Raw genomic sequence first — 25,483 nt, 5'->3', positions numbered from 1 at the left:
AAAAATGTAACAGTAGTATTAGATTGTTGCTAATGTACCTCTGGAGGCTGCAAAAGTATACCTGCCGACAATTGTTTTGACTTTCTTCAGTAATGAAATTAAAACACACTTAAATCGACAGTAGTACGCCAACAATTACTCCACGACAACTGGGATAAAATGCTCTTGGTTCGACATGTAGCCACCAAAGAGATGTGGTGGAAGGAGGGTGGTTTAAAGAAGTACAACCAAAATCAAGTTTTCGTGAAATGAAAAAAGTTGCGTGACTTAAACTACGCCACACCAAACTGGGAGTTCACACATGCTGCAGCATTGTAACCTCAGGATGCCACTAGCTGTGGCGAAACCTTTGTTGTTTGTTTGTGTGTGTGTGTGTGTGTGTGTGTGTGTGTGTGTGTGTGTGTGTGTGTGTCTGTTGCGAACTTTACGTAAAATAATAGATAGAGTCGAGACACTGTTCATATCTTAAATTTGCGTTTTTCGTGGGTTTCTTTTTTTTGTAGCCGTACGAAAAAAAAATCAACTTATTGCATAGCAGCGCGTGGAAATAATAATTGACGCTTTGATGGCCTCTGTAGGAGTCGAAGTGCCAAGTAAAACATTCAGTGCGTTTCGGATTCGCAGTTTTTTCTCCTAAATACGGAATTTCATAATTCAACTTCTGGAACACTCTCCGTCTGGAGACTCAAAATCATGAACATACATCTTTGATGCAAAATACCGAGAGTTTATGTACAGTTCTTCGACCATAGATATTGGACGAAGGTACAGTTTGCTGTATTATGTAACACCTTTGGATGTCCGCCTTAGGCCCGGTGTTGGTTGTGAGATTTGTAGGGTTTGGGGAATAGCGGATGTTCTGAAAGTGCCTGTGAGTAATCTATGAACGTTATTTCAACTACACGAGATTTAGAAGTGTGATCGCCCGTTTTTATTTGATAGCTTTTTTTGTGTCTGACGAAGCTGTCGCTTAATGTGCGTAAGCAATCTAGCGCTCTCTGTTCGATACTGTGTGGTGTCTCTTATTAAGACTGTGAATAGAGGTTACGTATGTTTTGATATTGCACATTAGCAGTTCTTAGTTGTTCAGTGATAGTCGACTGCGCTTAAAATATTACACTCATTTCCAATCACTTGTCACTGCGAAAGAAAAGTACTAGTCGTGATACACGCTATGAAATGGACTCAGACTCGAGCTTGTCTTTAGGCATGCATTGCAACTTGAACCCATCAGGTAGACTAGGTTTCATTTATTCTGATGGGACACTTATTGGTTTTCGTGGGAAGACTTCATTTTTGTAGTTCTAGACTTACTGCCCATTTCATCACCTTTTACGGTATTGGAGGCTCAACGCAATTCACTTTCAAATGATATGGGCCGTCGTTGTCATAGATTTCATCTGTATTCGTACAGCGCCATTTCTTTATTTTGGGGGTTCTTTGGGATACTTTGTGCATTGCGTCACTGAGAGTAAAAAAAAAAAAATACATTTAATTGTATCAGTATGCACTCCACCGTTTATCACAGCAGACTGGTTTCCAATCACCTTTATGTTGGTTCAGTACGTTGTGAAAATTAGTGTCGTACCCCACGAAAGTCTTGTAGGGTTGTTAAATTGATTCTGTATCATATTTGACGTTTTTAATAAAATTTTCCTGATTTGGCCCAATGCATAGTAACATTGGATTAACAAAATATAAAACACAGTGGAGTAAGATTTGAAAATGGGCTTTATAAATGTACTTTACTGCAAGGTGTGTGTGTGTGTGTGTGTGTGTGTGTGTGTGTGTGTGTGTGTGTAAGAAAATTTGATATTGTCTAATGATTGCAACAAACAGTATATGTATTGCTTAAGCATCTTCTATGGTTATGGAACCTTTCTTGTTTCAGGTACTGGCTGTTTTAACTTCTAAGAGATTTCTGGTTCAGCAGCTCAGGACTGACATAGAATTCAGCTGTAATAATGGCACAGAGTAAGCTAAGTGATTTGGCTGGTCGCTTTGGAAAGGGTCCCAAAGGTGTTGGAACAGGACTGAAGATCCTAGCTGTAGCTGGTGCAGCTGCATATGGTGTGTCTCAGTCCCTCTATACAGTCGAAGGTGGTCACAGGGCCATAATATTCAGCAGAATTGGTGGTGTTCAAAAGGATATTTATGCAGAAGGCCTCCACTTTAGAATCCCATGGTTCCAGTACCCTATAATTTACGACATACGATCACGACCACGTAAAATTTCTTCTCCAACAGGAAGCAAGGATTTGCAGATGGTTAATATTTCTTTGCGTGTGCTGTCCAGGCCAGATGCAAAAAATCTGCCCATAATGTACAGGCAACTGGGCCTAGATTATGATGAGAAAGTTCTGCCATCTATTTGCAATGAGGTTCTAAAGAGTGTTGTTGCTAAGTTCAATGCCTCACAACTAATCACCCAGAGGCAACAGGTGTCTCTTCTTGTTCGAAGGGAGCTCACAGAAAGAGCGCAAGATTTCAATATCATTCTGGATGATGTTTCAATTACAGAACTGAGTTTTGGAAAGGAATATACGGCAGCTGTAGAGGCAAAGCAAGTAGCTCAACAAGAAGCCCAGCGTGCTGCATTTGTTGTGGAGAGAGCAAAACAAGAGCGACAGCAGAAGATTGTTCAAGCAGAGGGTGAAGCGGAAGCTGCCAAAATGTTGGGAATGGCTGTAGCAAAGAACCCGGGATACTTGAAGTTACGAAAAATTCGAGCTGCACAGAGCATATCTAGAACTATTGCCAATTCTCAAAATAAAGTCTTTCTCAGTGGAAACAGCTTAATGTTGAATATTAGTGATCCAACGTTTGATGATCTTAGTAATAAGCTAAAACACTGAAAAGCAGTTGGTTGTAATGCTTAACAAGAGCCAGTGGTAGACACACAAATTATGTATTTCTCTTAAGGGGAAAATGTCACCAGTCGCAATTGTAATACTGTTTGGTGATAACTGCCAATGAATATTTCAGGTGTCAGATTGTGAATAACAATCTACAGTTATGTATAGCACTATAATGACTGAGAACTCAAGTGGATTATTAATTGCAGAAATATTCTTTTGCGATATTTTATATGACCATAATAAATATTGCTTTTGTTTAAAAGTGGTTTTTCTTACTATGATAAAATAAATGAGTACATTTAAGTGATATACTCAAGTTGGGCACAGCTTCCGTGTTGCTTACAGAAATATGTTGAATAAATAATCCCAATATTTAAAGAAATTCAACATTAACTGATAATGTTTCACACTGTGTGGTCTTGTTTGTGTTTTAGGTTCACAATGTACTGTATTCAGCAGTTTTTTACATGTTGAACAGATGACAGTTGTATATATTCAAGTCAGGTGAACACTTATGGTTTAACTGTTAACTCTTGCCTCGAGTCTTCATCTTTTGTGGAAGACAGCCATGCCATCAGATTTGATTAAATTTGTCAAGTATGGAAGTTAAATTAAGACAGGAAACAAATTGATGATTAGACCATGTTTATTTCTATCAAGTGAAGAGTAAAAATTTGTAATGTAGAATTTGTGTAGTTGTGCGCCAAGTAGGAGAGATACATTAATACCAAGTAAGACTGGTGGCTTTTTTTGTAAATGTGTAAGACATAGCACTTACACTCCATGCAGTGTTGTATATGTGCTGTAATGGATAAGTGAGCTCCAGTATAGGCTAAAAGTTACCCCAATTATATGAATGATTTACTCAGAGGTTAAGTGAAGTAAACCTTTTCCCTTGTGATTGCTGGAAAATTTGTGGCTTCACAATTTACCCTCGAGTGGGTACACCTGTGTATAAAGTGCGCCAGTTACAAAAACATTTTGTACCACTCCATTGTTCTACAGGTAAGAGTTCTTACATATTCCTTCATTACTGCTTCAGCTAACAGTGATAAGTTCTGTTGTCATACATCCAAGTGAGCAGTAGTAATGTAATATAAACAGCAAGCTAAGTGAGAAAAAATCTGCAATCCATGCAAGAAAATGACTTGGATTCTGATAGCAGTACAATCCCACACAAAAATGTAAGAGATAACTAGTAATCAAATAAGCGGTTAGTTGGGATCTGATGCAAATATACTGTTTAATCATTCTCATGGTCATTAGTGTGTGGTAACACTTGTACCAGCGAGAATGATATAACAAAAGTTTGCCTTATTGTTTAAATAAACAGTGATTCAGCTCATCTAATGTAAGTTTATTTTATCATTGTTCAATTTAACTAAGATTATACAGTGAGTTTGCCCACGTGCGTTTACCATGGTAACATAGGCAGCTATTCTTTACATGTGTACAAAGTTCGCCGGCCGAAGTGGTTGTGCGGTTAAAGGCGCTGCAGTCTGGAACCGCTACGGTCGCAGGTTCGAATCCTGCCTCGGGCATGGATATTTGTGATGTCCTTAGGTTAGTTAGGTTTAACTAGTTCTAGGGGACTAATGACCTCAGCAGTTGAGTCCCATAGTGCTCACAGCCAATTTGAGCCATTTGTACAAAGTTCACTGCACGCATGCTGGTGCTATGAAAATTGGCTTGTCTGCTCGAGCCTTAATTTTTTGTGGTGATTCCAAACATTCTCAGCATCTTCATTCCTTATAAAATTGTCTAATCTTTGAGTATACCAATAAGGCAAGTGTGAATGCTCCAGTTCCAGTTTTAATGTGCATTTTGTTTGTTAAATGGTGTAAGGTGCCAGCAGCAGATATTGCATAATGTACACCCAATGCATAATCTTTAATGTTGTTGTAGCGTATATGTTTATTGTTAAAGACCAAACAATGGAAAATCCAGGATGGAATGTAACAATACGAGAAAAGGAAAGTTGCTACTCACCGTATAGCGGAGATGCTGAAATGTAGTTTCTGCTCTCTGAGATTGCAGATGTGTGTGCAAGTTGTGCTTTTGTGTGTGTGTGTGTGTGTGTGTGTGTGTGTGTGTGTGTGTGTGTGTGTGTGTACACTGCCGACAAAGGTCTGAATGGCTGAAAGCTATGATTATGTGAATCTTTTTATTGTGCCTATCGCTGCTCACCATCTCCGCTATATGGTGAGTAGCAACTTTCCTTCTCTTGTGTGGTTATTGTTAAAGACCTTGTCATGTAAGTATTTAAAGTGCTAAGGACCAGTTCAAAGTTGGTTTGGCTTTCTTTTAGGGGTGTTTAAGGAATGACTGAGTCAGGGCCATTGAATAATACACCTCTGTTATCATCAGTAGTACAACTGTCAGAACAGTTTTGAAAGATGGGCAGTAGAGTTGAGAAAGCTTAATTCCATAATGAGACGGGGGGAGGAGGGGGGGGATATTGGACAACCCTCTGAGACTTTTAGATACAGCTCTTTACATTGAACACTATTGAGTTTGTAAATTATCAATCAAAGAAAGTTACAGGAGGGTACTGCTTGCTACAAAAATCATTTAATGGCAATATAAATGCAGAAAATAAATGTGAAGAAAAAGTAACCAGCAGTGTGTTGTATCCCACAACAGAGCTAGAAGTCAGGAAGACAATTCAAAAATGGAAATAAGTACACTGGTCTCCATACTGTCTGAAGCCGTGCATTAACAGCAAATTCAATTAACGGAACTGAGTCAGTGCAGATTAGTAATGTACATACAAGTTGTGCACCTACTAAGAAAGGTAATGTGGAAAATGCAATCCTGTGTACCAAATATTCACAAAAATAACACCATCATGAAAGATGGACCAAGTTTACTGATAAAATAGAAGCACTGTTTGACTTCTGATGTAGCAGAAGTAAAGTATTGGTCATAACGGAATTCATAAAAGTGGTTCATGAAGCTGTTAGACACTTTTGTAAACCTGTCAGAGGCTTTTGACACTGATCTATGAAGCTAGTAAACAAACTAGAAACAACAGGGAACCTACACTATGGCTTAACTGTGTTCAACAAATGTCCACGAATGAGTATACTGTTACATCATATGTGTAACATTGAAATAGTCTTTGTCGTAAACTTAACAATTAATGGGTTCATATTTAAAAAATGAAGAGTTGACAGCTAATATTTACTTAATTTTTCCAAATATGATAGTTACCTATATCTGTAAATGCAGATTTCTTTTTACAGTACATTATTACTTGTCATGCAGCTTTACTGTGAACACAACTACTTTTCAACCTTTGAGATGATTTGCAGAATGAGAGCTCATGAGGTATGTTTTTAATTTACTTCTTAACTGGTTGATTCCCAATTTCTTGCTTTGAGAGTTTTCTGAGCAACTTTACATTGGAGTCAATAACTCCACACTGAACAGGAGACAACTTTGTATGTTGTGTTGCAACTGCAAATGACATCTCAGTGACAACTGAAGAATAATTGTACCAATAAGGAATAAATGTTCTGATAAGTGAGTATAACAAACCTTTGTGAGAAGGGCTTTTATCTACTTTAGGTGCACTGCCCTAGATGATCATTCCACAAGACAATAGGAAATGAAAGTAAGTAAACATGTTAGTTTTGATGTCAACACCATGGAAGATACTTCTAAGAGCAGACATGTTGCATTGATCTTCCTGATTGGTTTATCTATATGTTGACTTGTTAATGTGGCCCAAAGAATTTTTACACACGGTGTTTCATTTAGCATTTGACAATTTGTCTGCTTCTAATGCTAGTAGATCCGAGAAGAATTCTATGATTCATATAGGCCTGACTTTTTCATGGAAAATACCAGCAGGATAGTGTTCCTGCTTTAGTACTATTGGATATCTGTTACTACCACAATATATATTTATGCCTAATAAAGTCCTCATACTGATAGAAGCCAGATGAAGTAGTAGTTTAAATATTATATGGCAAGATGAGAAAAAACACTGCTTCTGCAGCATTCCTAAGCAGCACTAACCCTTCCCAGCTCCTTCCATCTAAAGATTAATTGTGCATTGGGGAGCTCTGTCACCAAGGTCTACATTCAGGTTTGGCAGAACAGAGCTTCCCAAGCTGGAAACTGATCACATTATGAATCCTCTTAATTGTCAACTATATGTATGCTCTAGCAATGAATGATTCTGGTTTGATAGTATTCTATGCATTACAGTGTGGATGTTGACTTGACCATCTGGATCATGAATGTGGTAGAAGCTTCAGCTTAGGTGTGTGTTGGTTGCTGATGAGAAGAATGGCTATTGCAGGGAAAAACCTTTAACATGTAATCTCTCGGGCACGTGATGCTGTCTAGTTATACTGTGGTGCTTCATGTATGAGAGACCTTACCTGAGAATGCATATGTTGCTACTCAAAGGAACACAGTGGAAACTAAGGAGAATAACTCTCAGTGGTGAGGGTGAAGCACTAGCAAACACTAATGCACTACCAATAAAGAGATAATCGACTTCCACGTAAGCCATGCTAAGAATTACTGGTAATGCTAACAATATATGAGACGTGTCCTAAAATTTTGTTTTGTTTACGAATAGAAAAGAAATATTTCTCAAATACGTTCCCTGTTTTACACTCTGAAATATGTTAAAGGCTTGCTCTCTCAGAGAATCTAGAATGGAATCTGCTCTCAAGAGAATCTAGAATGGACGACTGTTAGTAGAAACAGATTACCTGCCCCTCAAATAGACTGCTAGATGATTGTGTGTGTCCACAGAAATTTGTACAAGTGGGGGGCAATGATTCTAAAATTAACACTGCTGATACAACTAACCTGGCAAATCTGAAGATGTATGATGCTCCAAAAAGTAAATTTGATAAGTACACTAAACTAACTATAACTTAAATGATTCATCATTATTCTCTGTCTGTTTTTTAATGTAAACTATTTTAATACTGATACGTAAATGTGAGCATATTCCCTTAGTATACACAAAGGACATTCTTGTGTCATTGAGATTGATAGATGCCATCTTTCGTGAGTTAATTGTCTTATTATTGAATACAATGTAATATCCTCAGAATATAAAGCTAGAACATACGAAATATATTTCTATTCCTGTGTTAATAATGTTAAGTTGAAAATCAGAAAGAGTCAGAACAGTAGGAAAAAAAGGGCCTGGTTCATTGCTAACAGCCTTCAGATGATACTTCTGTAGCACATCTATCCTAACAACATAGTTGATTCGGATATTGTCTAAAAAGTCAGCAGTAAAATTTAATTGTTCTCATCAACTTTATAACTTCTATGCCTTAGCAACACTGTTCCACATTTTAAAATGTAATTGATATAGCTGGTTATCAGTGTTAGTGAGAAATTCATGCAGCTTCCACATTGAAAGTTTTAAAGGTATTAACTCTCAGGGACCTGGTCATTGTTAAGTTCTTAACACCTGGACCATTGGCAGGTCTTGTAACATATCATTTTTTATGGCATGTGTTTGATGCTGCTCAAACTACAGCTGTTTCATTTGCTGGTGTGCATTATCAGTTATATGTTGGTATAGGTGACAGATACTTTGAAGGAAAGACCCTTGCCCTGCCTCTATGCAAAGGATGCTGAGCATGTTTCCATCAAGAAGCATGTTTTCATGATAGAATATTTGTTTGAAATGATGTCAACACAAGCACAACTGTACAGTACAATTATTTGACCAGTTTTTTGAGCAAATTGTTGGTCACAGAAGCAGCCCTTTTGTGATCTAAGTGAATAAGCTCATGGCAATTTTTCTATGGGAAATGTTCTGTAACAAAATTTGAGTAAATTTCCACCTCAGGTTTTAATGCTGATATTGATGATTTTAAATCAGACGGAATATGGAAGATCTTTACTCCTACTGTTATTTTTAAATAAGTGCTGCACACTGTTTCAAATCAGCATAGTGAGTTAATAACTGTTTACACTCAAAGGTCTAAAGTAGCAGACACTATTGGATGTTCACTCATTTTTCCTAATAGTGCATCTGTATTCACCTCCTAGCCTAAATCATTGTTTATGAGACAAGGTTGTATGTGATCCTGAGGACAAGGAATCATGAAAGTAATAGATATGCCATCTTAGCTGAGAGCCTTTTAGGTTTCTACACAAAATTACTCGTCAGAGAAAATGACTCAGGATGTTCAGGACAGGCTTCTTAATTTACAATAACAATGGAAGTAAGTTTCATTTTACAGGATATCAGAACACACAAAGTGTGAAGAGTGGGAAAGCTGACTCATTAGCCACACACATTAATGAATTATTACTGCAGTAATACATACAACCCCCAGTGTGCAGTTTATTTATCAGGAGAGTTGTGTGTCAGTGGAAATTGGAAATTTGTAGTAAGGTCTTAAGGGACTGTGTGTCAGTGGGAAACAGACTGTGTGGAGGTACGAAACAGCAAATTTAGAATCATAACATTGGCAGTCTTGGACTTCTATGTTAGGTGACAATGTTTGCTGTTTGTTGCAATTTCTAAAATCCTGTGCATCATTTGAACTTTTTCCTAAACTGTAAAGGAGTAGATTTCAATGTGTTATAGGAAGGTTGGTTTAGCTATTTTATGTTTGCAATCAGCCATCTGACATGTATAACTTTTTTATGCATTAGGTTCTTTTAAAATCAATTTGCAACAATTCTTTCTACTTTAAATATATTTTACAGAAATATTTACCACACACATACCAATCTGTGTATGCAAGGATGCCAAAGACCAAGTTGTTTAGTTCCCAGGAACAAAATGCCAACAAGTCAATGTTCTATTCTAGGCTGCTTTCTCAGAAATATACGAAAAGATGCAGAACGGAAAAACTGCTTTTCATTTAGCTATTTAATTTGATTTTTTATTCAGGCCTATAGACCTATAGAAAACATGTACAAGTAGAGTATTAGTAGTAGAGGACAAGTCAAGTCAAAGAATACAGTATTACATGAACATTTTAGATATATTATCTATTTTCCAATATCAGTCAGTTGCATATAATATAACAGCCTGTAGTTTACTGGCATAATTTACTGTGAATACTTAAAATAGATAATAAATGAAAGTCACTTTTTACCTTAGTGAAATCTGTTAATAAACTTACATTTTATCTTCATAAATTTAAAAAAGACATTTTTATTTTCATGTTATATGTTACTTCATATCACCATACATACAGCAGAGTACGAGTTAGTCAGGAAATAAGGCCTCGACTGATTACGATGACAGTACAAAGCAGGTCCTATCATGTCAACTCAAGATTTACTATTTTAACAATCTTACAAATTTTGTAATCTTGAGTTTATACTTGAAACTACAGTTACCAGCAGTGCATCCAGTGTTTACCAGAATAAATTGAAAACATTTGATTGTTTATTATTAATACATATGTTTGTTTGCTTTAATGCCACAAGGACTATTGAATTTTGTTGTAAATGATTTTAGTGTGTCACCATTTCTGCCCATTTACTGTCAGGAAACTGTGTATGAGTCATTGCTTTTATTTATTTTTTGTTGAACAATGCTCCTAATTGGATTTGGAGTATTTTATTACATTGTACTACTCTGTATATATTTAGTATTTGGATGTTTGCTTTTAAAGTCCTGTGTCATATTTTAACATTCATGGCATGGAGTACACGTTTTAAGTAATGAGTAATGCAATATGGTGGCTTAAAGCACTTCAACCCTTCATCCGTGAAGATGGTCCAAGACTGAAACCAGTAGGATTTGGGTTTAAAATAAAAACATCTGATGATTCAAATATGCATTTTATACACTATTACACAGCACCAGAATGACATTTTCTCTGCAGTGGTGTGTGTGCTGATTTGAAACTTCCTGGCAGATTAAAACTGTGTGCCGGACCAAGACTCGAACTCAGGACCTTTGTCTTCTGCAGGCAAGTGCTCTACCATCTGAGCTACCCAAGCACAACTCACAACCTGTCCTCACAACTCTACTTCTGCCAGTACCTTGTCTCCAAACTTCACAGAAACTCTTCTTCGAACCTCGCAGAACTAGCACTCCTGGAAGATAGGACATTGCGAGACAGCCTGGGGGATGTTTCCAGAACGATATTTTTACTCTGCAGCAGAATGCACACTGATATGAGACTTCCTGGCAGAATAAAACTGTGTGCTGGACTGAGACTCAAACTCAGGACCTTTGCCTTTGACTAAGCCTTGTCTTTGCGGTATCCTTTCTTCCAGGAGTGCTAGTTCTGCAAGGTTCGCAGAAGAGATTCTGTGAAGTTCGGAAGGTAGGAGATGAGGTACTGGCAGAATTGAAGCTGTGAGGATGGGTCGTGAGTCATGTTTGAGTAGCTCAGATGGTAGAGCACTTGCCCACAAAAGGCAAAGGTCTGAAGTTAGAGTCTCAGTCTGGCACACAATTTTAATCTGCCTGGAAGTTTCATATATTACATTGTGGACTGATTTTATACATTTAATTTCTTGCTACTACAGACCAGAAGAGTTTGAAATATTGTTGATAATATAGTTACACCATGTTCTTTGAAGCAGATAAGGGCCTTGCCATCCGGTACAAGGTACCTGAACACGTTATCTGCTATGATGCCAATGGAAGACACAGCACGGCATCACAAGAAACTATGTGACTGTCAGTGGTCGCATGCTCCACTTGGTTTAAGAGAGTATGGTGACCATAAGATCCAACTGTCTGAAGTGCAGTGTGGTGCAAAGTTATATCTTTACCTCTCTGATGTCTTTTGTGTTTGTAATGTCTCTTTCAAAGGGTATTTTCTGAATAAATTGTGAATATATGTTATCATACACATTTCATCATTCGCAGTTTGGATAATAGTGCAGAAGGAATCATACATTGGTGCCTTTAAACTATTTTTTGCAGAAAATTTATAAAAGGAGTCAGCATTTTTGTCATTATAGATAATGGATACTCCTCTAAGGACACCTGCTACTGCCTTAAACAGTGACAACCCTTCACTCTCTACTCGTCACTGCAAATCCAACCACAAATGTGAAATCTTGTTCTTACTCTAATTCAGTAAGAATAATGTTTTTTCTTTGTTGAGTACTGCTGATGTGCAATTCCTGCTGTTGTGGTCAATCAACTGTGTGTTGTGGTTTCTTCAAGTGGAAGCAATTTCTCACAAACACCTAGTGGATATTGATTTTGACAGTTTTCTGTTAGTATTGGCACAGTTAGACAATGATCACATAGAAAACATTGAGGATGTGCTGCATGAACAGTCATAAACCCAGTTGAAAAATGCATTGATCGAACATTTTTCGTTGTGTCAGCACAAAAATTTAATAAACTTGCTTTCACCTCAAACTCATGTGCAACTGAAACCTTGAGAAGTTTTAAGGGAAATACACTTATTTGCACATGAAGATCTAACATAATCTCCATTATGTGTCATGTGCCTTAACAAACTCCCTACAAATTACACTCCATGCTGATGGGAGATACTAATCTGGCTTTGGCAGAACTTGCAAAGAAGGCTGATACAATGGCTAGCTACTTAGAAGAGAATTTCCATGATGAAGTTCCTTCGTTTTCCAGGTGCAGCCGCGGGATGCACATATCGAGTATTGATGCTACCGGTCCTGAAACATGCATGCCAACCACAGTCAATGTTACAGACACCAGTTTGTGCAACTTCTCACGCAGATCTACATCTGCTAGCAAATCTCATGTGTATAGAGGACTGAACTCTTAACTGTGATGCAAATACTGCACAAAATAAGATTACTTGGTTTTGGTTCCACACAAAGTTTGGATGCAAAGTTAGTAAATGTGCAGTGCCATGCAATTTTCGTTATGAAAACTTTAATAACAGAAACATTCATTGTTTGCAGTGCTCTAATGCTACAGTAGTAGCATTCAGACAATCCAGTAGGACAGAAATACAAGATGCAATTTTTTGTCCAATTTGGGTTCTGAGATAAGTGTTTTTCCATGGCATCTGTATTGAGCCGATGTTGGCTACTTATACTTTGACAGTGGCAGGCAATACGCACATCAATTCATATGAGAACCTGAGATCTCTTTAGACTTCTGGCCTAATTTTTTTTACCTACTTGGAGGTTTGTCAGCACTGATGTCAGCAACTCTGTCTTAGGAGCTGATTTTCTGAAATTTCTCAAAGTGATTCCAGAGCTAGTGAATGGCTGTTGTTCAGTACTAAGATTGACAACTTTTTACCTGTCACAGTGACTGCACTAGTTTGCAATGAGTGCGTGAGGCCCATCATAGTCCACACAAATATTTGTGTGGCTCATATTTCGGATTCACAAGACCTATACTTCAAAAAATGTGAACCACATCCGTGTGTGGCATGCATACCTGATTCTTCTGCTACAGTATCCATGACAGGTGAACTATGTGCCATTTCCAGTGATGCTATTTGCATATAGTTGTTGAATGACTCCTCTGCACTGACAGACCCACTCAGAGCGAAACAATGACACTACCACACTACGCATCATCAATCAAAACCTTGCCCATGCAGCCTGTTGTGTGTCACGTACATTGCCTGCTTCCAGAGAAATTTTATATCAGTACAGAGGGCGATGAATAACATGTTATCTGTAGGCATCATGTTCGTCTTAGGCAGCAACTGGGCCTCTCAATGCATGGAGTGAAAAAGGAAGGTGATACATGGAAATTGTGTGTTGGCTAAATAGCACTGAATGCTTGCACAACGGCAGAACCCATCCAGTACCTGACATTGCTGAACTTTAACTATGCTATCAGTGGAGTATCTGTTTCCAGTGTCCTCAATTGTGCAAAAGCATTCTCACAGATTCTGATGGCCAAGGAGGACATGAACAGAGGCTATTATAACACCATTCAGACTGTTTTTATTAGAGTTTTGTGCCATATGGTTTACACAACACCTCTTAGATGTGGCAGAGATTTATGGATAGTGTGTTATGTGATCACCAATTTATTTTTTGCTATCTTGATGATATATTGGTCTTTCCTAAATCCTTGCAAGAATGTTTACAACTTTTGCACCAACTCTTCCAACGGCTTAAACGTGTTGGAACCCTAATTAATGCAGGGAAGTGTGTGTTTGCAGAAACAGAGATTTCTTTCCTGGGATGCAAGTTCTCTGCTGGACTGGCACCACTGCACGATAAGTTTTTAGCTGTTCAAAGTACACCACATCCTACTACATACAAAGGGCTTAGGCATTTTATGGGCACAGTAAATTTTTACCGCCATCATTTACCGTACACAGCAGATAAGCAGCAGCATCTTGATCTGCTTATCTCCAGTAAAAACATGGCAACAGAAAATTCTTGTGGTCTGCGGAATCATCCAAAGCATTTGAAGACATGAAGATAGCACTGGAAAATGCAACACTGCTCACACATCCAAACCCGGCCCCCTTATCAGACTTTTCATCAACACCAGCCAGGTAGCACTGCATAGTAAAAACTATGCAGACCTTGGCAGTCACTAGCATTATTTCCTAGGTATCTTACAGAGGCACAAACTAAATGGAGCTGCTCACTTTGTACTAGACTTTCAATTCAGTTTCTAACATTTATGCTTTAAATGCTTTTGTCCTGATTACCTGCATTAGTATGAGGGTTGCAGCTTGTTTGGAGTGAAGGTAATTAAACACTTGTGATGTTTGGATAGACACGAGTTTCAGGGGGGAGGGAAGAGAAGTTGTCCAGAATACAATTGCAAGTTTCCTACTGTAAATGTAACATACTAAAAGAGGTAACTGCAGGAACACCTACACTTCTGTGTAAAATGAAAGCAAGCATAACTCATCAGTCCATTTATTTGTCAACATTTGAAGTGGTTGATGTGTAAAACCATTTTATTGAGGATCCAAGTAACATTTTAGTAATGTAACAAATCTATTTTAACTATAAATTTGTTATTTTTAATATGAATCTGAGTATAATTGGAGGATATTCTTGTAATTGTGCTCACAAAGCACACAGTGCTGTTGTGTAACAATAAACGACCAGTACCAATGTAGATCTGATGCAAATATATTTTGAGTCTAAGTCCCTCCGTATCTCATGTTACTTGTGTAAACTTACGGATCAAAGGATCACAAAATAAGAAAAGGGGGTAGAATCAAAGCTATGGTTATAGAAACTGGATACAGTGGATTCTTTCTCTATGTTATCCTTTGTTAAAACCACCACAAAATAACTGAAGTAAATAGTTTTTTTATCAAGGATACCAACAGTGAAGGGATTAGCTAAAAAGAAAAATACAGATGCAATTAAATCTTTTGTCCAATTTTTATTTCAATAATGAAAGACTGCTGTACCTTGTAGCAGGCGTACTGTAACTAATTATTATGCCAGGGTGTTTGCGCAGTTGTTTGGAAGCACTCAGCAAATTCATTTAGAATATCTTTCATTTCATTATTAACATTTGTTGGGGGAGGGCAGTTAAGTTCATTTTTTAAATAAGCTGGTTTTTCAGAAGACTGTCCTATCACTGCATCTGCCCTTGACACCCTCATTCAGCAAAAAGTTCTCAGTATCCACTAAGGCTTTTGTCACTATGTCTTTGTTCTATTTAGCAGGCTTAGTATGACGGAAGTAGCATGTTTCGAATCAAGGTACTGAATCACATGTAATGGATGTTGGATCAGTTTCAGGAAGGGAGAGAGGGTCAGCTTAAAAAGACAATGATACCTTTACAGTGGAAAATGGTTGCAATAGATGAGAGATGCACCTGCAAAACCGACCACACAAATGAATGCTAAAATAGAAGCAAGCAAGATTGCTCCTCTGTAAACGTCCATTTATTTATAACACTCTTTGAATTGCAAAAACGTAATGGCAAGTAACGTATGTTATCTATAATACATCCTGATGAACATTTATAATTATTGTAGTTTCCATTTTTGAATGTGAATCAAACCAGTGTTTCAGTATACTTCTGTCACACATTACAGTACGCCCACATATAGTGTTGTTTACATTTGAGGATTGTAAAATTTTTTCTGTGGGCAGGTTGTGCAATCTTCAGTTAGCAGTTGGTTAAGCTCTATTCCCAGAATAGCGCAAGAAATGCGTTATATGAGCCCAAAATATTCCCTAACCACAGAATAAACTCCGGATGACTTAACTGTTAATTTTTGACCAGTTAGCAAGCTTAAGCGGGAAAAGTTTTCAAGGTGGCAGGAATAGTGATAGATGCAGTTGCAGACAGCAGTGATGAGATTGTTTTAACTGTTCATGAGAACAAGGAAGTAGAAAAAAGTGAGACGGCATCGATTCCGAATTTATATCCAGATTTTGATTATCAAAGGAAGCTGTACTTTGTCTTTTCAATCTTATATGTGAGAAACTGGAGCATATAAGAGGCAGGTGAGACTATTTCTCCGTTTTCTAAAATAATAATGTTTATTTGTAGTAGCATGCACTTTATTTCAGTACTTTGTGAATTCCGTCATGTTAGTTATGTAAATCAGGCACATTAAAATGATGGTTTATGCCAAAATAGTTTTATTTATCTGGCACGTGTTACAGTACCTGCAGTAGTGGAAAGGACTGTTCCATTTTATTTAGCAGTGCCTTAATAGACTTAACCAAATCGAAGAATCACATCAGTAATGGTTATTATTTGTATTAACAGCTTTTTCTAAACATTGATTTTTTTCATGTAGCAAAACATTTTGATAAAACAGTAGTGTTCCATTTTCATTCAGCCACATTATTTCAGAAGCAGAAAATATTGTTCCACTCTGTTTTCTCTTAGGAATGGCCCTTTTTGTAAACACCACAGCAGCATCAGAACAGCTTTTGCCTTTTAGTGAAAATATTAGGATTACAGGCCTATTAATGCTTCAGAGCAACAATATTGTCTCCCAAATACCATTATTCACTGAAGCCTGTGAACTATCTGTGCTTACTAAAGCCAAGTTTAACACAGCAAGAGTAACAGGAAAGTTAGTGTTTAAAGAAACGATGATACCTCCTCAGGTACAGAACATAGTAGTTGAGTTTCACAATTATCAGTATTACCCACATAAGCCCATCCATATTTATAATAATATGTATGTACATTACAGGAGCAGAACTGGAATTTAGTCAATGAATCCACATAGCTGTAGCACGTGGGAGGAGTGCCTGGAATGTTATGTTTTTATCTTTCTTTGCATATAAAGTTATTTTCAGTGTCCTCCTCTATTTCAGATTGTAGCTAGCTGAATATAACTTAAACCAGAATATCTTATGTCTCACTTCTGTGAGTACCACTTTCCTGAAATTGACAGCTTATTATGAATGAGTAATGTGACAAAAAGTTTGATAGTACACTATTAATGTCCACTCATGCAGCTACATCTATAGCAGAGAATACTGTTCACACTTATCTCCCACTGGGATAGCTTTCCATTTTTTAGTGAAAGCTTCAGAGCAAAAAAATTATACATCACATAGAATTATTCATATAAATATATAAATTATTTGTGCTTACTCAAGCAGTTCAACACTGTAAAATTAACAGGAAAGTCAGTCTTCTTAAGAAAGCTACATGACATGCCTGTTGTGATTCTTGGTTATTAACATTATCCACATAACCACACCCATATTTATCACACAGTAATTGTTATCCGTGTGTCATAAAAACATAGGTACTTGTCGTTCAGCTAACAGGAAATCTTTAGTTATTGACTCTACATAATCAAAACAGTGGAAGGAGTGGCTATCAAGTTGTTTTTAAATTTCTCTCGAGCTGTCAAACAAACTGTATGTCATTCTTTCTCTTTCTTTCAGAAATAACTCTGTCCCACCAATCAGGCAGCTACTACTGACACAAATATTTTGCCTCTGGTGATTTTTTTCTGTCCATTGAACACTTCATTGGCATTGGCCAGGGGATAGCCAGCAGGATTATTGAAAGGATGTATACGACACTGGACAACATATACAAGAGACAGTTTTGTTAATTATTTCAGGTCTCTGATGTAGTTAAGCACATGTATTTGAAATAATATACTTTTATTCTGAAATCATTTGTTTAATTTGTATTTTCTGATACTAACTTTGTTTGAACTTAACACTTTTTTTAACAAACACATACATCAGTTGTAGCTGCTCTGTTGATCTGTGTGAGATAGTTTATGAGTGGAAACTGTTGTACAATTTTTTTCCCCATACTCTATTCGGAAATCTAGAGCAATCTCTCACTGGTCAAACAAAAAATGCGTGACCCTTTAACTAATTTTAAAATAGATCGCTATAATGTTGTACATGCAAGTATCCTACAAACTTAGTTAAATGTTTGGCATTTATATTTCCATTAAATGACATTGCAGAAGTTCTTGTTTCTTTCCTACTACACTCTTGAACTCCTCTACAGCATCTACCAGCCTCAAAATATCCTCAGACGAACAATTTTGTGTTCTGAAGCATTTATCACTCACATTAGACACACTGTTTCAGCAGAAGACTAAAGTAAATATGAAATCACGTACGTGAAAAAACCCATTGTGCTCTTAAGTGTGCTCTTAAGTTGTTGCCAACTTAACTGGATGGGAACACTATTCTGGGAATAACTACTCCAGGAATAAAATGGTGTCATACAATCCGCATTCAAGTTAGCCCATGGTTAGCTATCCCTGGTTAACCCTAGACTGTATAATTACGCCTCTATGAGTCAGTCCATCTCAGGTGACTTGCTTACAAATCTGAATTAATGGAATAGAATAAAATTATAGAAGTGATAGGGGTACCACTGATTCATTTTCAATTTTGTCATTTGTTACAAACTATCACAAAACTATATCAACAACAGAAAAAAGTTACAAAGATACCAAAAGGTCAAGGATCACAAGAATAACAAAACAGAATTAACCATTTTGACCAATTTTTATTTGGTTAAGGAAATGTCAGGGCACAAACAACATATGGTAAGTCCACATTTGTTGTAACACAAAAGTTAACTATTGTGACCCATTTTTATTTGGGTAATGAAATTATACAGAACAAATAGTCTACATTGACAGTGGCTGCAATTGTTTTCCCATGGTATTTTTCTAATAGTTAACTAGTGCTCAGCAAATTCATTTCTGCTTCAAGTCCAGTCTTCCTTGGGACATTTCTTAACATTAATAGTGATGTACAGTCATTATCCATCTGACACCATGAACCCTCTATAGCATGAGAGTTGCCCAGAAACTAATGCACCACATTTTTTTCCCTTCAACAATTCTTTATTGAACATAATGAGAATTACACACACGAAAGAATGGTGTTTTATCTACACACCCTATTTTTCCATGTAATCTCCATCCTGTTCTATGGCTTCCAGCGCGAAACAAGAGCGCGTATGCCGTGTTGGTACCAATCCTTGTCCTGGTAGTACAGCCGGATGCTTCACTATGTGAATCACATCCTCATCATCCTAAAAATGTCTTCCATGAATGACATCCATTAATGGTCCAAACAAGTGGAAACCCGAGGGGCTGCAGGGTGGATGGGATAAACTGTCCAACCCCGTTTTGCGATCTGTTCAGCAGTCCTCAGACTTGTATGGGACCAAGTGTTATCATGTTGCAGCAAAACGTCTCCTGGGTTGCTATGGTACTGAAGTCACCGGAAGCGCAGCTTGGGTTTTGTTAATGTGTTGACATATGCTTCTGAATTAAATGTACTGCCTCTTGGCAACACACCAATAAGAATCACACCTCTACAGTCCCAGAACATGGCGATCATAACCTTACCAGCAGAAGCAGTTGCTTTGAATTTTTTCTTCTGTGGGGTGTGGGAATGTTGCCATTCCATCAAGAGTCATTTTGTTTCAGGCTAAAAATGGAGAACCCAGGTTTCATCACCTGTCGCAATACAGGGCAAGAAGGCTTCCCCTCAGCATCAAAATTTTGCAACAAATCGAGACAAATGTTTTTTCTGTGCAGTTTGTGATCTACCGTTAGACCTCGTGAGACCCCATGTTTTACACACTTTTGAATATCTATGAGTACAGATAACTGCATCCACACATCCTTTGGTGACTGACAGATGCAGCGCCAACTACTAAGTTGTAATGCGCCCGTCCTCGTGAATGACATCAGCAACTCGCTGCAACATGTCAGGTGTTACAGCCGTGGATGGTCTCCTTGACCGCTGCAAATAGTGGATCTCTGCCAAACTGCCTTCTGATGACCTCACCCTCTGTGCCCAGTGACCAACTGTACTTCTATCGACAGCAAATGTTTCACTGACATTGTACATGCATTTGTTAATATTCCCCACAGTTTCTTTCTCTGCAGTGAGAAATTCAATAACTGCATGTTGCTTGTACTGTACATCACCTGTAGACACCATTTTGAAACTGCCCTGCAGATATGCTGTCTGAAGTGACAAATGTGGTGTACTCACTTAGGAGATTTCAAATAGTATATATGTAATGTTTCGCACAGGTAGCATTGTTGTCAACATTACTTTCTGGGCAACCCTCACCTTTTATCTAGCTGAAGCAGCATTGGTTTCCGAAGCACTTTAAATACATTGACCAATAGCCCAAATGTATTTGTGCTGTGTTTATAACTAAAATTCACATCCATGTTAGCAGGGGCCTGTACAGCTACAGTGTCTATCCAGGGGCACCAATGCAAAATGGAGAAAATTTCAAAGATTTTCACATGTTGTTGCAACTCTCGTCCATTCTGTCCATGTTTTTGGCATCTGAAACACGGAACATTATGGGTGATTTACTGATATTGTCATGTTTTAGACCATTGGAGAATGACAAACTACAGGATAACAGTATGGCAGTGTTAAGCATACAAGCTACTGCTATAGTAATTTCAATGAGTAAATGCAACAATTTTATGCTATTTTTGTAGCAGCATTAATGTTGCCTTCAAGCAGCAGTGCTGTTGCAAATAATTATCCAAAAATGTTAATGGAGCAGATGACCTGAAAATTAAATGGTGCGGCAATTTTTTTCTCATTACAAGCAAAAACAAAGACTAATACCACAAAAATGTGTGCATTATCTTCGGTATAATTTCAGTAAATTGCAGCTAATGATCCCCAAAGATTATATATTTCGGATGAAGTTACCCTTCCTTATTTTATGAAATAGTTCTCTGTGTGTCAAACTTGCCACAGCAATACAAAAAGGGTTTTCTTGTTACAGAAGGGGGCCTTGAGGATCATAGCAAAAGTAAAAGAAAGAAACCTCCCGCAAAAGGTTATTCACAAGATATTCTTTCAGTTTGCACCATTTATATGTTGGAGACCATTATGCTAGTGAAAGAAGATACCAAGATCACAAATATGAACATAGAAATTAACATTCATGATCCAAGGCACAAAAGGACTTCCACTTGGTTCACAGTAAATTACCAGCAAAAAACCTCTAATTTGTTAGCAAGTTAATGTGACAAATGAAATTACATCAGTGCATAATAAATTATGTTATAAAAACACTTATTAGTTGTATATTTTATTAAACATAAGATAGATTAGTATGAATTCAGCACAGATACAAATTTTGTAAAGATATTATATAGTTGTTAAAATGTACCCTGACAAATCCTATATCACAAATGTGATCATTGGGATGATAATAAATAAATAAATAAATAAATAAATAAAATTAAGATATTGACAAGAGATGAGTATAAAAACTGCCTTGAGCAATGGCTTATCCAAAAGTCACTGTGTAAACATCATTTAACATGAATGTAAAATATTTGTAACTGTAAAAAATGTATACATTGTCAACAGAGTCACGGATGTAAAATTTGGTGTTATCAGCATTTAGTAAACTGAACAATGAAAATGGATCTTTGGTTAACTCTACATCTCACCAGGAAATCTCAACACCACTTTCAAACTACTCTGCCATCATGATTTCTACACATTCGCCATTTATTGCCGAAAATTCATTGTTTATGATATTAGCATCACTTATACAAACTTGTTTTGAGAAACACATTCTCCAACACAAAATGTTTACCTTTCCATTTCCTTGCAGCACTTTAATAGTGTCACTGCAAACCTCTGGACCTATACTCGAAAAAAATCTGTGACGAAACTGTAATTAGGTACTGAAGGCTTTTAAAACTGTCTCCTGCTGGCCAGAAATCTGAGGGTACTGGCAAGTCGAAAATTTGGTGCAATCGTCTTTCTCCACTTGGTATTCTGTTTCGCTACCAACTCTTCACTTTCGATAGCACATATGCAAAAATTTTCATTTGACATTCTGCAGGAATCATGACACCCTCCAAAATGTGTCTTCATCGAATCTAAAATTAGGTGTGCGCTTCTGTAACTATAACAAAAATCATTATTTCAAAAGAAAATCCAGGATGGAATGTAATTATATTATAAAGTGGACAGTTGCTACTCACCATAGAGCGGAGATGCTGAGTCGCTGATTGGCACAACAAAAAGTTGTCAGTACTAATGGTTTTCAAGCTCAGTACAGTTCGTGGAACACAAACCAAACATCATTGTAAGGCACAAAAACAGTAAAACGCGTGATTCGCTGTATCTTCTAGTCGCTAGCCTAGTTATACAAAATGCTGCAGCACAATGATCCATTATATACCAACAAAACTCATACGCACGTGCCAAACTATTATTTCACATTCCATTAACATCCTTGCGTACGATCCAGTACAATTTCGATGCTGTAAAATGCAGTTCTACAAACTTTTCTATGGCAAAACAGTTGCAAATTTCTTCAAGGGGTTTGCAACATTACTCAGATTTACGTCATACTCGGATTACGTTTTAATGTGACCCCACACCAATAACTACATGTTCGACAAGCAAGGAAGTGTACTGGCCCAAACATGCTTACGCGTGTGTACAAAAAATCTGCACAAGCATTAGGACTGTACAAGCAGCTTGATGCTTGATAGTATTTCGATTATGCATGCTTTGTACAAGCGTTCAAACGTCTATATGAGCATGTGTACAAAGAACAGGAAGCCTTGTGCAAGCATCTGTCAGTTATCTAGCTTGATTTAATTCTCGTTTGGTTATCTTAAATTATATTCTGCACAAAAGTTGTATTGTACTGTTCTGTAGGCCAAGTCAAAGCCCTGGTGAGGCAAACTGAGAAGCTACTTGATTGAGAAGTAGCGGCTCTGGACTCGGAAACTGACATGGGGCCGAGAGAGTAGTATGCTGACCACATGCCCCTCCATATCTCCATCCAGTGATGTCTGTGGGCTGCGGATAACACGGCGATCGGTCGGTACTGTCGGGCCTTCATGACCTGTCGGGAGAGGGGGTTTCGGATTTTCTACTGTTTACTAGCAATTTTTTGTTCTTAAAGAACACGACATTCTCCAGTAAATATCTGTAGGTTACAAGAAAATAACAAATAAACTTTTCTGTAATGTAGCGGTTCACACCTCTTAGGATCGTTCAGAAAACTGAAAACAGTCAAATGTTGTCTCTTCTTATTTTATATATATATATATATATATATATATATATATATATATATATATATATATATATAATTTTTACAACAGGAGTGTTGTACACAAGAATGTTAATGGAATGTGTCTTATTATTGTTGCTGAAATTTATTGCACTTCAGACACCCCTGTCTTAAAAATCATATATGTATATATTGGGCTCTGCTTAACAGTAATATGCCCACAATGCTGATTGTGGATGGATGACTGTTACTTAGGTGTTGTCAAAGGGGTTTATGACTTACGTCAGACATAGTGTATTGATCCGATGTTGATTTATCTCTCTTCTCATGTTGATGATGTCGAAGCTGGTTAAAGAGATTTTCTTCAACCACAGAACCTGTCCTCCAATGTTAGTGTAGATGCAGCTGCGTGGGATTCAGCTGCAGTATGCAGGTGCATTGGCTTTCTGTGCATGTGTGGCAGATTTGTGAGTTTTTAGGAACTTTGCATTCACACAACAACTATTAAGTGGCTGTAACATGTATTGTTAAAACTATAAAAATCACCTCAAGTTTGGTTATGCAGCAACATGCTTACTCTCTTCCCAATCATCAGCATAAGAGTGGCAAGCAGAAATAGCATTGTGAGCATTCAGTCGCAATGGCTCACTGGGACTGTTCAGTTCGATACAGAGTCGTCACTCTGACTGAAGAAGCCAAGCTTTCGATTAGAGACACTGGCAAGAGGCAGGCTGTGGCGAGCCACCCCGTTACCCCCAAGAGATGATGGAAAAATTATGTTCCAAGAGGCACTACCAGCAGAAATCCTGACTCAGACATGAAAATACTGAGCACACAGTAGGAGGACATAGAGCTTGTGTGTAAGAACCAACAGCTTCCTTTCCTACACACAAGGCAGTTGTGGCAAGAGAACAACTTCCCTGGTTCCAGTGGCACAGTTCGCTGAAAGCTGAGGAAACATGTACTGCATGCACGAAGATGCACTATAACACAGGTACTCAATAAGGAAACTGTATTATTCCATCTGGCATTTGAGGGGCTACATCTGAATGCGACGTGGGAAAACAGAATTTTCTCAGATGAGATGGCGTTTTCCTCGAGCAACAGCAACCCAAGAGTAGTTTACCGGTAACCAGGTACAAGACATCGTGAAAAATATGTAGCGACAATAAGAATAATTGGGCAGCTATTGCTTTCCTGTCAGGATTGCATTTCTGCAAGAGGAGCAGGAATGCTTCATAGAACTGAGGGAACTATGGCAGCAGGCAGTATGCCCATACATCAAAGAACATGATGCTGCCTTAGTTGCAAATGTTATATAATGAAGGTGAATTCACACTAGAGGAAGACAATTCACCTTTGTATAAGTCCCCATTTTTTCAGCTGGTGCTGTCAACATTTACACCATCATCATGGACTGGCTACCAGGGGCAGCTGATATGGACCCAATGGTAAATATGGGTGGAGGTAGCATGAACACTGCCAGAGAACTGGACATGAAACCAACCAAGTATAGCTGGTGACATTTGGGACTGCGTCCCTGAAGCCTAGTAGGAAGTTGCCTCTTCTAGCAACTACGGGCAATGGTTCAATAGATTCCATGCCAAGAAAGCATTTTATTTTCTGAATTGTTCTCCTGGTCAGTTTCTTATCTGCAAGAGCCAGTGGAAGACGACTTGGCGACGGAAAAATATCGAACGCGACACAAGAAAATATGAGCTAGTTTTCCTTTAGTTACACTTTTAACTGAAATAAATTCCTTTTGATTTTTTTTAAGTCATCAGTCTTCTGAATGATTTGATGTGGTCCATCACAAATTTCTCTCCTGTGCTAACCTCTTCATCTCAGAGTACCACTTGCAAGCTACATTCTCAATTATTTGCTGAATCCATACCAATCTCTTTCTTCCTCTACAGTTTTTAACCTCAACAGCTCCCTCTAGTACCATGGATGTCACTCCCTCGTGTCTTAACAGATATCTTACCATTCCATTCCTTCTCCTTGTCAGTGGTTTCCACATATTCCTGTCCTCTCCGATTCTGTACAGAACCGTCTCATTCCTTATCTTGTTAGTCCACTTAGTTTTCAACATTCACTATCATAGAATTCTGTGCTCCAAACGTCCAGCATCACAAATTTCTTCCTGAAATTGAGGCCTATGTTTGTTACTAGTAACTTCTACTGGCCATGAATGCCTTTTTTGCCAGTGCTAGTCCTCTTT

General features: G+C 37.7%; 1 protein-coding gene and 1 long non-coding RNA gene across 2 annotated transcripts; one reads left to right on the top strand and one right to left on the bottom strand.

The window, feature by feature from the left end:
• Positions 1-749: 749 nt before the first annotated feature.
• Positions 750-3,120, top strand: LOC124612813 (prohibitin-2). The gene is made up of 2 exons (XM_047141233.1): positions 750-871; positions 1,892-3,120. Exon 2 carries the CDS (start codon positions 1,965-1,967, stop codon positions 2,853-2,855), a length of 891 nt encoding a protein of 296 aa, XP_046997189.1. The 5' UTR covers positions 750-871; positions 1,892-1,964; the 3' UTR covers positions 2,856-3,120.
• A 17,206-nt stretch (positions 3,121-20,326) lies between these two features.
• Positions 20,327-22,910, bottom strand: LOC124612592. The gene is made up of 3 exons (XR_006979550.1): positions 22,217-22,910; positions 21,823-22,137; positions 20,327-20,540 (listed from the first exon to the last, which is right to left on the bottom strand). It is a non-coding gene; the product is annotated as an uncharacterized LOC124612592 (long non-coding RNA).
• Positions 22,911-25,483: the final 2,573 nt, after the last annotated feature.

Source organism: Schistocerca americana, chromosome 4 (genome assembly GCF_021461395.2).
Source record: "Schistocerca americana isolate TAMUIC-IGC-003095 chromosome 4, iqSchAmer2.1, whole genome shotgun sequence".
NCBI classification, from domain to species: Eukaryota; Metazoa; Arthropoda; class Insecta; order Orthoptera; family Acrididae; genus Schistocerca; species Schistocerca americana.
This window is presented reverse-complemented; position numbering and strand designations above follow the sequence as displayed.

Excerpts from the sequence above, each read along its gene's own strand:
- LOC124612813 (XM_047141233.1), top strand. The coding sequence starts at position 1,965 with ATGGCACAGAGTAAGCTAAGTGATTTGGCTGGTCGCTTTGGAAAGGGT.